Here is a 14,828-nt window from a genome sequence, read left to right as displayed (position 1 = left end):
ATAGGGCAATTGGTCTTCTTTATCGGAGCCCTGGTGCCTGTGTATTGGTTAACGGTATTTTATCTGACCCATTTGACATCTCGAGGGGCACCAGACAGGGCTGCCCTCTCTCCCCACTCCTGTTCGATCTGTATGCTGAACCTTTTGCCCAGATTTTGAGAGATAGTGTTAACATCAAGGCATTCGCATACAGGGGTTGGGAGAGAAAGGTGGCCCTCTATGCCGATGATATCCTTATATTTACCTCTGAACCACATGAGGCCCTTCCAGCAATATTTAAGTTGGCTTCGGAGTTCGGGAAGGTCTCCGGCTATGAAATTAATACCTTTAAGACCGAGATGATGACCTGGAATATTGATCAAAGTACTTTTAATTCTGAAATCCGGCCAAGGAGTCAGATGAGGTATCTAGGTTTGGATATTGTAGCTGACCTCGATCAGATCACTATTATTAACTTTTCAAAAGTTGCAAAAGAATGTCGTAAGCTGCTCCAAACCTGGGCCCATCTTCCGCTCTCCCTACTGGGTAGGGTCAACCTTGTTAAAATGTCCATTTTGCCCAAAGTTTCTTTTTTGTTTAATACAATACCCTTATATTTTGACCCCGCCTCTATCAGAAAATTGCAGTCTGATATTAGTACCTTCCTCTGGAATAAACATCTTCCAAGAATCTCCTGGAAAAAAATCAGGAGGCATAGGGAAAAAGGAGGGCTCGCTGCCCCTGACCTCCAGGCTTATGCCTGGGCTTTCCAGCTATCTCACGCTAGGATCCTATTAAAGAGTCCAGTAGGTTATGGAGTGGGGTCTATTTATTCTATGTTACTGGATGTAGAAGGAGTAAGCCAGTCAGGGTTTCTTTTCAAATTTGGAAACCCCAAGTTTTTCAAAAATATTAAATTGAAAATGTTATGGGGTATGGCTAGAATATGGGCTCAGTTGTCTAAGGCCATTAAAGTTGAGTACTATGGAAGCAGGACACCGCTGTGGGATCTCCCCGACGGTCCATCTTGGTTAGGGGATGCACTAGCTATGTCTATGAGAGAAGCTGGTCTGGAGGAGTGGGATGACTTATTCGTTGATGGCGACTTGTTACCCTGGGAATATCTTTGTACTAAAATTGGTCCAAACTTCTCCAGGCTTAAGTATCTTCAAATCTCGAGTTGGTCTCGTGCATATTCTGTTCAACCTCCACATGGTGGTAAATATCCCTTGGGTGCGTATAGTTATCTTATAACGCTTTTGGCAGATAAACTGCCTGCCAAGAAGGAGATTTCACTGTGGTACAATCTTATCCTGGAGGAAATAGATGGAATTTTTTCATTGCCAGTGGAGCTTTGGTCTTTGCATGTCACCAATCCCGATCTACAACATCTTTGGAATTCGTCTTGTACGTTGATGTGGGACACTGTCAAACCTGCATGGTCACGCAGGAACCATCTTTTCACCATTCATCGAGCATATTATTCACCCCTTCGTCTCTCCAAATTTACTGTGGGGAGTAGTGTGGCTTGCGCGAAATGTGGTTTGGTGGCTGCTTCTGACATTCACATGTTTTTTGAGTGCCCGCATTTGTCCCCTTTCTGGGAAGCCATTAGCAAGACTCTTTCACTTTCTGTTGGTGTCAACATCACCCTGGACCTTCCATAAGTAATATTTGGTCCTTTCCTTGGCAAAAAAGCTTATTTTTTACGCCATACTGCTCGGCAGGAGGGAGATATGCAGGAAGTGGAAGGACTCTTCATCTCCTTCTATTAACGACTGGTATGCTTCTACTCTGTTGGTCTCTAAGTTGGACCTGGCTAGAACCGGCAATCCAGATAAAAGATCCTTTTGGCATCTTCTGAATTGGGTCCATTGAGTATCTGTTTTTTTTTTTTTTTTTTTAATTTTTTCCCCCCCAGGTCCAATGATTAAGCCATTAATCCCATTCTGGGGGATAGCCGTTTCCAGGTGCTTTATTACTATCTTAGCCGGATTTTAGTAACCCCTGTTTTGGTTTTATATTAGCGATCACTGTTGGTTGAAACATTGCTGCTGAGGGGTGAGCTCTTCGTTCCATTACTGCCCCAACCAGTCATAGTAATTGAGGCAGCACAATGTGTGTAAACCTATAAGATTGCATATTGAAACCTGTGTGGCAGATGAGGACAAAAAAAAAAAGAAAAAAATAAGAAAAAAAAATAATAATAATTAAAAAAAATGATAAAAATACTCCAATGATTTATAAAGTATATATATGTAGATAGATAGATAGTATTTATCATTAGGACCTAGCTATGGAAGAGTGTTTTATGGTTTGCTAAAAGACAAAGTTCTGCATTACACAAAACGTCAAAAAATCTCTCAAAAGAAGCTCATCCACTTCTTATCCTTTCTGCAAAGTTTCGAGGTGATCTGTCAAGCAGTGGCTCTGAAAACTGAAAAGCAACACTGCGAAAATTACAGAACGAATCACCCCAAATGTGACAGAAAGCTAGACCTTGATACAGAAAGTGTGCTTTTTGAGATTTGGTGTAAATCCGTTCAGTGGTTTTTGAGAAATTAACGTTCAAAGACTTTGTATATTGGGATGGTTGGGTTTGTGAGAAGCTCACAAGATTGCCAGGAGCTCGCAACATCAATTAATAGAGCGATCAGATTGGCCGTGCTCCGCCACACTCCTATGAGAGCGAAATGCTCCTGAAAACTACTGTGGGGAAGCTAGCGCTATGATTGGCAGGTTGTAACATGAAGAGAAATGTTGCGGCTGCCATTTCATGACCTGGGGACTCAGTCCGGGTGTTCTTAAAACTAAAGAACACAGGAGGTATTAGAGGGCAAGGTAGGAGCACCTTGACCCCCAGGACCTTGAGTCCTGGGCAAAAACGTAAAATAATATTTTAGAGGGGTTTCTGCAAAACCACCCCTGGACTTCTGCTGAGTCTAGCAGGATCGAAATTTGTTTTTAAAAGGGGCGGTCGTGAGTGTCTGAAGCGGGTTGCCTCAATAGGCGAAGGCCGTACTCGGCACGGGGAAGGGGCAGCTGGGTGACCACAGGGGTTGGACGTAAGGGCCTGGCCAGACGAAGAGGGGTTGGTCTTATGTATGGTAATAAAACATTGCTTTAAAAAAAAAAAAAGATTGTACAAAAAGACAAAGGTTCCCGAGGCATTATCATTAGGTAAGTTAACAATATTTTACTTTGCATTTAACTAAATCTCAGAAATTCACTGGAAAAAGAATTCTGCCCTGGTGCTCCAGGCATAAATATTACAATAAAACGCAATTTCCAGGGCCTGTTTCTTAGTTTTCCATCCATGCTAGCAGAGTCTCTCTAGCTTAGCTCACCCTGCTCACCCACCTGACCCTATTACCCTGACCACAGCACAGTCCCTGCTGCCCTCCCCAACACTTATTATTTTTCTGTGATAAGGTTCCGCCTCTCAGATGTAATTTCCTGATACAGCATGGCAAGAGATGTCCTAGATCCGGAACTCTTAAGAAGTGCCAGCACAAGCGAGAATTGTCAAATTTGTGCCAGTTGGACATGCAGTGCAATTTATCACCCACCTCTAAACCCTCTGGGCTTCTTGCTCTGTTGTATTCCTTCAAATAGGCTTTTACAAATGCCTGTTAGAGGCTGTCTAGGCTTTTCTCCGCTGTAGTTTCAGTTTACTACCTTGTCTTTCCATGTTAAAAAAATTCACAGCAGTGACAGATGCTAAACAGCATAATGAGGGCCGTGTCAGGGAACACAACTAAATCACTGCAACTGAACTGGATGTGGAAAACATTACAAGCTTTAATGATAAGCTTTTTCCAACAACCAGCTGCTTTCAAGATTCACTAAAAAGCTGGACAATTATACAACATTAACAGGCTGCATGGGATTCTCAGCACCCAAAAACTCCAAATACCATTCGTTCACTTCAGCTTGTGAGGTATGTACCTGAAAGTACCTGCATGCCTAGATGACCATGACATGTGATATAAAGAGGAGATGAGAAACAATGGCAGGGGATGGGAGTTAATAACTCCTAGGCTTCAAAATGTGTGTATTCTGTTCTTATAATAAATATATCTATTTCCTAGCAATTCTTTTCCATCATATGCAATCTTTTCAGACAGGCTAAGCTCCCATTCCCATTCGGATTCATTAGGCTCTGATGGTTTGAGGGTCAATACCAAGTGAGGTCAGTCAACCAGGGGCATCATCACATATTAAAACAAACTGCCATGTGAGATTCAAGGATCTGAGGACTGGCAGACGGCAGTCTGTGTGGGGCTCTTACAACACATCCAATTTGCTGCGACATGTGCAGTATGGGTGTGTAGGACTTTGTTACATCGGATAGCTGCCCACCTTGCCATAATTAGAGACGGAATATGTAGTGAACCCTGACGACTTTGATCCAGTTTTTATGGACTGGTTGGCAGGATAATGTATATTTTTCACCTTGGATACTTCTTGACTCCTCTGTCTTATGGGAACAAATCTCTGGGTTTAATCAGTGTCTAACTCTTACTAGTCAGAAGACTGCTACCGGAATTACTTCATTAGATGTCTACGGATCTAAACCTTCAATAGCATTAAGCTTTGTTTTCTGGGATTCTGGGAGTCACAGGCTCCCTCCATTATAATCAGTGAAGCTCTAACACATTATCTTTTAGTGTGTAACTGGCTCTCATGAAGAGCTGAACCCAAGCCTCATAGCATGCAAATACAATTCATATGCCATACCTGTCTCGCAGTGCCTTCCAGAGAATCCCGGGGGACAGTCACACTTGTACTTGCCAATGTAGTGGAAACATGTACCTCCATTATGACATGGCCCAGAGGCACAGGGGTCAGGCTTCCCTGGAACAAATAGAGACATTATTATAAAACAGATCTGCTGAAGCTAAATTACATTGAACGAAGCCAGAAGGCCGATGAGGAAGATGAGACCAATAGGGAGCATTCAAACTGTGTCTTGAAGAGAGGGAGAGTGAATGCATAGCAAAAGGAAACACCACGGATGTAGGACAAAAAAGGCAAAGAAGACAGACTTGCCTTTACTTTTTTGTATTTACTTTACATGAAATGTACTATAGTGTGTAAACAAATCTATTACTGATTTGATCAATAACATTCATATTTCGCTCAAAAATGACCTTCCTCAAAAAATATAAAAATGGCACGTGGCTAAGGCACTGTCAATATACGTCCTCTGATACGTGGGGGAGGAGAAGAACAACGAGGAAATACAGAATTTATGTTGGCACGATGAACATTATTAGAAATAATTGTGATTAAGGCAATTAACTGTTTGCAATCAATTTAATTAGCAAGAGATCAGGTTCACTTCTCCCTTTGAAATGAAATGAAAGAATAATTGTTGGACGATAAAATGGAAAGACTATGACATGAAAATATTCATGTACTTTATAGAAAATATGCACTAATAGTTCATGAATGACGAATACTAATTAGTGTGATCGGTATAATTAATCTATTCACCTTGAAACAAAATCAACATGCTTGGAAATAAAGGAACCATGATTGGCCAATACAATGAAAGGAAAGTTTGTTAAAAAAAATTAGGAACATTCCAACAAAATATATATTTTTGTATTAGTTTATTGAAATTTTCTCAAACAAGAGAAGAAAAAAAAGAAAAAACGAGAAACCAGCATGGCAATTATAGTACATAGGCAGTTTCATGCTTATCAGCAATAATTGAATACGAAGTCGGTGTAGTACAGAGTCCAAATGTATAAAACAGAAGGCTGTAGGTGACATCTCTTAGCATTGAAAGAGTGTTAAAACCCCACATAACATAGCATTAAGAAAACATTCCAACAACATATATATTGCACAGGACAATATCCTCAAAAACAATGAAATGGGATAAAGAGAGACATGAAACGTGAGTTCTTGGGTTACCGCTATGAAACAAATGGAGCTGATATTCATCCCTCAGAATAAGAGAAAGAGAGCAGTCTAATTGTTTTTATTAAAAATGGCAGAAGGACTTTCTTTGCACGAGCACTTTAAAAATACCATTTGCAAATTGGGGACTCCATTGTCCAGATGAAGATGGGGAAGCCGAAACTCAGATATTACATCACGTCAGATATTACATCACTGTATTTAGACACTTATTTACCCATTTATTCTTCCATTTACCTTTAGCTATACATATATTACAAATATTTATTTTACAGAAAGACACATATGTCATCAGTGATGTAATATCTGACGTCATCAGCAGAGGATTGCGGTCGCGTGAGTTATAGTTGCCTGCACTAACTATAACGGGGGAATTCCAATGGTTTTTCACAAGTGAAATGTCCAGCTAACTATAACATGTGTGAAACCTATGGTTTTTTAAGTGAATTTATATATATATATATATATACACATGATATATATATATATATATATATATATATATATATTTATTTCTTCGAATTGCTTGTGTAGCAGCCGCCGCAAACTCCTAACCAGAGGGCGCGTCGTCACAGCAGACCACCTGATGGAGCAAGGATTCGTGAAAGAAACTTGCTTGGATTCAATCCTCTCAAATAACGTGTAATAATGTAACCAATTTGCTTTGTGAATACTAAAACCGCAATACACCATGAACACTTTTATCTAGGGGAAGCTTTTCTATGTGCATTACTAACCCATAACATGAATGTCCTAAAATGGCCGACAAAAACGCAGGATTTCTATTGCGCATGCGTCTACTGCATCTACGTAGTATGACTCTGACGCTTTTGGAGGGAAACTTTTGCAGCTGCGCAATGGCACTACAAATGGCCGCTTCGAACTCACATGCTAATGCACCTGCTACTGCTAAACTAAAACTCGTAAGTTTTATTAAACACTAATGCCAAAGATTTAAATAATTAAATGGGGATAGAGTAGAGATAAGTGGTATACAGTGAAATCATTTGTTTCTGTGTTCCAACGTGTCCTTTTCTGACTTTATTATTAGTTCTTATTTGGGCCTCGGAGGGTGACTGGAATCCCTACTACGCGCATGCGCATAAAGATTGGCCGGAAACAATGATGGCTCTCGTGTCACTCAGCCAAGGCCACCTTGAATGAAGAAGCATGGGAAGTTCAACTGATCACCCCAGAGAGAGCAACAATGTTGAATAAAATGTTTAATTCACTGAGTAATGTGAAATGCGTGTGGGAATAAAGCTATGAAAAAAGAAAATTAAGGGGCGGGGACATAAACAATGGCTCAGAGAAAAACTTAAAGTCTATGTGGTGTGAAGAACTCACCTCCTCATCCCGACCAATCAGAATAAAGAAAACATAAGAATTGATACATGGGGGGGGGGGGGGGGGTGGTGCAGGAACCGATAACAGTATAATTGAGATAAGATAGCTAGAGACCTCATCCGACTTGTCAGATCTGTCATTCCGACTCGTCACTGACCCAAAGCGTATGCTGCTCCAGTTCTTGTCCGAGACGCTGTCTCAGACCCTGCTGTTGCCAGAAACTCTGTCCGAGAGTTTGAGATACTGATCGATAAATCGATTCGTCTAGAGGGATTGCGGAAAAGGGACACCCGAGGAGAGTAGTGCCAGAGAGGGATGCAATTCTGGCGTTGTACATTAGAAGAACTTACCCTTCTAGATCCGAATCTGCCTGATCTTCTATCTGTAACCTGTCTTGGAGATTCTATCTGGTCCCCTTTACAGAGTTGGGTTCATCTTAGACCATAGATAAATATAATCAGCAAATCTATCCTTTATGCCTGCCTATTATCTCTTTTTTCCCTCTTCCTATTTCAGGTACCGTCATTATTGATCATTAGGTTTTGCTATAAAATTGTTTAGAGTATTTTGCCTCTTGAACTGAAGGTGGTTACTGTAATTGAATTTTGACTTACAAATTAATTTAGATAAAGGTTTTCAAAACTTCCTGAGTCTGTGGTTATTCAGAGTAAAGAGGTAAATGTCATTCTACCTTAAACTAACTCAGCAACCTGATTCATTGAGGAAGGAAACTATATTTATCAAGTTGGTAAGAGTTGGTAAAGGTGAATAACAAAGAAACAGGTATTTTTACACGAAATTGATGCCAGCGGGGTTTTACGAGCTTACTGTATGAATGTGGTTTGGGCCCAGGTGAGTATTAGGTGTATGTGTGACCAGAGCTGGTGACCCGCGCTCCATCAGTTTTGCTTGGTAGCAGAGGCATGGTTAGGTTCTAGATAGTTAGGTAGGGAATATTGTAATTGAAATTATTGATATATGTATTAACATCTTTATTCATGTTGTCTGAAGTTCCCGGGAATATTGAATAGCGGATAGTGAATGGAAGCCATACTGCAGTGAGGTTACTGGTCAGGATTTAAAAAAGTGTGGAAAGTTAGGTACAACTAGAAGCACTGTGTTAGGGATTATTTTCTGTATGTAAGTGAGAGTAATTGGTAGCTAAAGATTTCATTGGTGAAACTTTGGTCTTATATCATCTGGAAAGGGTAATACTGAAGGAGTAGCAGGATATCTGATGCTTGAGTGAAGGGTAAGCGGAAAGGTTTTACTAGTAGTGTGTGAAGGGTAAGCGGAAAGGTTTACTCGCAGTAAAAGAAATTCAGAGTATCTGACACAGTTTATGTTGTTGACTTATGCAAAATACGTACAAAATACTGAGAAATTTAAGTTACGCATTACCTTGTAAAGGAGGGGTCAGTTGTGAGTGCTGCACTGACGTCACAAAGAGCCGCGCTGGGATTGGTAGGACAGCGGGTGTGTGACTTATGCAAGTTTTGTAAAGGAGGGGTCAGTAGAAAGGAGTGAAACTGACGTCACTTAAAACCGCGCTAACATTGGCTAAACGCACAGAGTAAGTTGAATTCTAATTGGATACGAAAATGAGAAATGTACTTGTATTGGAGAAACGGATTTGAGTAAATTATAAACATAGAAGGCCCAAGAATATTAATAGACAACAGCTTGTGTATGTACGATCCCACTTTAATTGGGAGTCTCCCAGATAGAAATTATTTAGGATTTGCTTATCAGCAATACTTGAGAGGAAGGTCACGGAAAATGTACGGTGAGAAAAGGAAAATGTTGTTTATGCAGAAAATAAAGAATTATTTCAAGAAAGATAAGCCCATTAAAACTAGAGAAGGAATTCTCATTCCTCCCCCAAAAACTCCTGCATCATACATGATGGTAGAGAGAGGTTATCATACCTGTGTTTGGTTAGAGAATTGGATCAAATACACGAAAGAGGATGGAATTTTGTCTTTCCCAGAATACAGAACATTTAATGGGAGAATTTTACATAATTTACGTACAAGAATGAATGAATTAGAACCCAGACCTAGGTTGATTCAGTATGAGGTATTAGAAGAATGGGAAACTGAGGCATTTGAACGAGATAGACCAATGTGTAACAGGGATTTGAGTAATTTTTATCCAAAATTTCCACGTGAAATCAGAGACAAACAGATGAAACAATGGAGGCAAGCCATGTTAAACGAGGGATTATATTCTGTATTAATGGCTGATGAACAGTCAGGAAGTAAATGTACGGAAAAGAAAAAACACTTAATGACGACAAGTGAAGGGAGCTCTGAAGATGATTATTTAAAAGAAATATTAATAAAAAGTCCTCTGCCATATCAGGAAGGGCCAAGCAATATTACCCCGAGCGCTCCACTCTTAGAGACACCTTTGGTGCCAAAAATAGTACATGAAAAAACAATGGAAAGGGTACTCCAAGAAAAGGAAAGAGAGGCAAAAAATAAAAATAGAGAAGAATTAATACAGAAGATAACACAGTTAAACACCCATCCTGAAGCTCCAACTATACCTGTAACTTTAGGCCCTGTTGTCCCATTGTACGGAGATAAATCAAACAGTTCTAAAACTCCTGTCATGACCACACCAATCATAGAAACTAGAAAAGGAAAAATATTAGTCGATGACTAAGCTAGTGATTGCGAGTCAGTAATTTAATTAATGGACTTGCCGAAAAGAGGGCAAATAAATGACACACCCAGAAGAGTCACACCAGGTTGTTCAAAAGAAGTGAGACTTGAGACATCCACGGGAACAAAGAGTGCCACACTAATAACACCAGAAGAGTTAGACAGATGGACAAGAGACATAGAAAAACCCCATCCACCACCAAAAATACTAGATGTTTTTAAACTAAGAGTAGAATTGGAAGAGATGATAGCAGAAAATGTAGGGTTGGAAAGGTTGAATACCTTCAATGAGGAAGAATTGTTGTTCATCTGCCGAAGTATAATTTGAAATACAAAATTTTTTCATGAGAAATTAATGAATCTGGCTTTAGAAATGGGAATCGATGTAGGAAGATCCAAGGTTCTGCAAAAACCTTATAGAGCAGAATTTTCTGATAAAGACTTAGAAAATATGAACGTGTCTGGGAGAAAGTTGCAAGTTAAGGAATTAATGATGATATTGCAAAAATGGGAAGACCTAGACAGGTGGAAAGCAAGGTGGACAAAGAAAAAAGAAGAAGCACAGACTACTCGAGTAACATCAGAGTATTTAATGAAAGAAACAGAAAAAGCAGAAGGGTTGTACCAAATGAGAGAAGTTCCAGGGGGAGATTATGTACATGTCCCATGGACTAGACAGGATATTTTGTCATTTACAAATGATTTCCCAAAGCTGAGGGAGAAGCCTGTGGAATGGTATAGACAAGTCGAAAGGTTTGTGAAGGTTTCGAATGTCCTGTTGAAAGATTTGGATGGTTTGTTTGACCTAGTGGTACCAGCTGATTTGTGGGCTGTGTGTAAATTTACAGTTGACTGGCCAAATGATAAGTATCCGAGAGATAAGAAAACTGGAGCCCCGTCTGAAGAAGTAATGAGAAAATTTAACCAGCTCATAACTTTCTTGAAAGGGAAAATTCCCCCATAGGAGACAGATTGGGTAAAGATAGATAGAACAACTCAGGAAAAGGATGAATCAGTTTGTACGTACTATGAGCGCCTTCTACAGGTGTTCAAACAGTATAGTGGAGTGGAAAGCATTGGGAATAAAGATATGACTCATTTTGTGTATCGATTTGTCAATGGATTAAAGAGGAAAATGTATGAAATGATTAAGTAACATAATTTGTGTTGGCAAGCAAAGCCCATATATGAGATTTAAAATATGCAAAGTACTGTGGAGATGAAATTGTCAATAGACTAAAGATTTTAGAGGAGAAAGTAATGTGAGCTCAAGTTAAATTGGCAGAACAACAAAAAATTCAGTTAAATAACATGCCAGGGAAATCAGGACAAGGAAATGGCGAAAATAATGGTGGAAAACCAAAAGGGCGATTAAGCAGAGAAGAGGCAAAGAAGAAATTCCCTTGTCACAGGTGCGGAAAATTGGGGCATTGGAAAAACAAGTGTAAGAATATTCAAAATAATAATAGCCCAAATCAAATTTACATCCACAGACGCTGAATGAGGTGATAATGAGTCAACCACAACAGGTTGTAAACCTGCTGAATCAATTACCACCTGCCCCTATGCCAACATTTGTGAGTCAAGCCAAGTACAGTACGGACACCAGATTTCAAGAAGGAAGTGGTAAGAAAAATTTCCTAACGTTACAGTTTCTTTTGCAGGACCCCTATTTCGAGAACCAAGATCAATGACTGTGCTTGAGAGGGGAGGATGAGGATTGCATACTTGGCGCATCCTTACCGGTAGATCAGTCAGGTCCGTATATCGTCAGGAAGGTAGAGGGAAATGACATTACCTTTTTGTTGGACACTGGCGCTACCCGTTCTACTGTGAAAACAGCAGACATTCCAAACCTACCCCTCTCGGGAGAAGCGATCCAAGTAGCGGGCGTTTCTAATAAGCAAATTAGGACCCCTATTACAAAACCAATGGAAGTATGCCTTGGAAACTTCAAAGAGATGCCCAAATTTGTAGTGTGCGACTTAAGTCCCGTGAATTTATTAGGAAGGGATTTGTTGTGCAAAATGAATTGCACCATATTTTGCACACCGGACGGTGTTGCCATTCAAACCCCAGATGAAGATGGAATATACAAAAATATGCTAGCTAAGCAAGGAGCAGAAGTAAACGAATTGTATTCAATAATAACCCAGGATAACTTGCCAGAAGATATAGACTAGTTCAAGATTTACGAAAGATTAATAAAATTGTTGCGTCTTGTTGTCCAGTGGTGCCCAACCCTGCAGTGATCCTGTACCAAATACCATGGAATGCGAGGTGGTTCACAGCGATTGATTTATGCCATGCTTTTTTCTCCATCCCATTGCATCCAGATAGCCAGTTTTTATTTTCTTTCAAATTTGAGGATCGTGTTTACGTTTGGAATCGTGTTTCTCAAGGGTACACAGAGAGTCCATCGATTTTTAATCAGATTTTGAAAAAATGCCGTGAGACTTCAGTAATGCCTAAAGAATCTGTGCTCGTACAGTATATTGATGATCTTTTGATCGCTTCAAAAACAAAAAGTGACTGCGTGAGATTTCATAGCCTTACTGAACCATTTAGCCAAAGGTGGACATAAAATGTCCCCTGAGAAGTTACAGTTTTGAAGAAAAGAAGTGAAGTATCTGGGACACCAGATAGAACGAGGAGAAAGGAGAGTGACCTCAGAAAGAATAAAGATAATAAAACAAATGAAGTTGCCGCAAACCCAGAAGGAAATGAGAATGTTCCTAGGGGTGGTTGGGTATTGCAGGCAGTGGATTATGTGGTACTCCATGCTGGCGAAACCTTTGATACAAATGACAAAGCAACGAGCAAAAGAACAGATAGAATGGGATGATGAGAGCACAAAATCTTTTCTGAAATTACAAGATTGTTTATGTGAAGCCCTTCAAAGTGGGTGGAGGCATACCCCACCAAAAGAAATGACAGTTTAACAGTAGCCAGACTCCTATTGAGAGAGCACATTCCTCGGTTCGGTTTTCCAGTAACTATTGTATCAGACAGAGGGTCTCAATTTAATAATGAAATAATTCGATTAATTTGTGAAGCACTCAAAATTGAACAGAAGTTGCACTGCACATACCACCCAGAGGCATCTGGAGTGGTAGAACAATTGAATGGCACAATTAAGTCAAGGTTGGGGAAGGTGTGTGCATCGACTCCACAGGACTGGCCTGATGCCCTACCTCTTGTTCTGATGGGACTCAAAAGTATTCCAGACAAAAATACTGGATTGAGTCCCCATGAAATCATCATGGGAAGAGCAATGAGGCAGGCATGCATACCAGGACACAAATTGTTGAATATAACTGATGATTTGGTACTGGAGTGTTGCAAAGAATTGGCTGACCAAGTGCATTCTATCTCTCACCAGGTTGGAGAGGACGCAGACGTCAGGCAGCCGATTCAAGTGCATGATCTGAATCCTGGTGATTGGGTTGTAGTGAAGAATCACACACTAGAGACTTGCCTAGCACCAAGGTGGGAGAAACCACATCAGGTTATATTAGTTACAACAACAGCTGTAAAATGTGCAGCCTTGCCAAATTGGATTAATGCAAGCCACATTGAAAGAGTACCAGCTCCTGACGAGGAGGAACCTCAACTGACAACTGCGGTTGAGGGGGATGAAGGTTGCACAGCTGGAGGATCTTAAGTAATAGATCCTGAAGTAGCTGACGTAGAACAACCGAGCACCAGTCAGGATGATTGGATACCTCTAGTAGACATACCAGAGATAATTGTAAGAACCAGAAGCCAGACTAGACGAATTAGTCAGGAAAAGGGTGAGGACTAGATAGGCAGAGAAGAAAGTGCTAAAGAAACAGAAAATAATTTAGATTATAAGCCTGAGCAGGACCAGGTAGGGAAGGTACCAATTACCCAAACAAAATAAGTCAAATTTACAGAACCAGAGACGGGGAAAGAACAGGAAGAATCTAAAGAGAGTGAACAGGTAAAGGACAAAAAAGAATCAAAAGAAATTGAGCAAGAGCCAGTAAGGGAAGTTACAGAAATACAGGCAGACACAAAAAAGCGACATTACAAATTGAACTTCAACTAGGTCGGACTAGTAAAGGAGAAAACATTCAGGAAGGAAGTAGTGAACTAGTAAGCCCTGCACAAGATCAGACAGAGAAAGAATCTGAGGACAGAAATAATCACGTTGTGCCACAAATCAACGAAAACAAAAGAACATCTGAAGAAGGTACAAGTGCAATGCAAGCTAAACGATTCAGAAAAAGTGATAATAGGCCAGGTGTTATCAAAAGATTGAAATATCACCTCAAAACCATACCCGAAAACCCAGAGCAGGTAGATGAAGTATCCAGTTGGTCTGGGCAAGCAGTTGTAGGTTCAAAAGGAAGAAGCCCCAGAGCGAAATTTGCAAATAACAAATTCAAAGGCCCTGAATGGACCTATGTAATTATCAAAGATTTTGAGAATTTAGAGATAACTGTGGAAACTGAAAATTTTGATGCAGAGCAAATTGACGAAGAAGAGATACCACCTTGAAGCGAATTCCCCTCTTGTAACCGTTCTGAAAATTGAATCATTCGAAAAAAAAGAAGAGAAGTCTTCTTTCCCCCCCTTAGAGAATGGCTGACAATAGAGCTGCTGGAAAACCAAATTGTTTTAAGAAATGTTGCAGAGTGTGTATCTGTAGTATATTTCTAATACTCATAATATGGTACATTTTAGCAGTGGCCATACCTTACTTGATGGTCAAAAGAGTACAGAATAACACTAACACACATGAAAAGGTAGCTACTATCAAAGGAGATAGAGTAGAATTAGAAGCACTAGATGAGTCTGATTTACATCATGCTGTGGATAAAAATGGCACTGATTTAAATATTTTCACAAACTTATTAGTACAATATGTAGAAACTA

The 14,828-nt window shown here is 40.0% G+C and overlaps 1 protein-coding gene across 5 annotated transcripts in view; it reads right to left on the bottom strand.

Annotated features, from left to right (window-relative positions):
- SNED1 (sushi, nidogen and EGF like domains 1) overlaps positions 1-14,828 on the bottom strand; it is a 3,096,442-nt gene that overhangs the window by 1,550,800 nt on the left and 1,530,814 nt on the right. For all 5 annotated transcript variants that reach the window (XM_085634426.1, XM_085634427.1, XM_085634428.1 and 2 more), the window contains one exon: positions 4,720-4,836. In XM_085634426.1, coding sequence (XP_085490552.1) covers positions 4,720-4,836 — 117 coding nt within the window. The remainder of the gene's footprint in view (positions 1-4,719; positions 4,837-14,828) is intronic.

This window comes from Triturus cristatus, chromosome 11, assembly GCF_964204655.1.
Source record: "Triturus cristatus chromosome 11, aTriCri1.1, whole genome shotgun sequence".
Classification (NCBI taxonomy): domain Eukaryota; kingdom Metazoa; phylum Chordata; class Amphibia; order Caudata; family Salamandridae; genus Triturus; species Triturus cristatus.
This window is presented reverse-complemented; position numbering and strand designations above follow the sequence as displayed.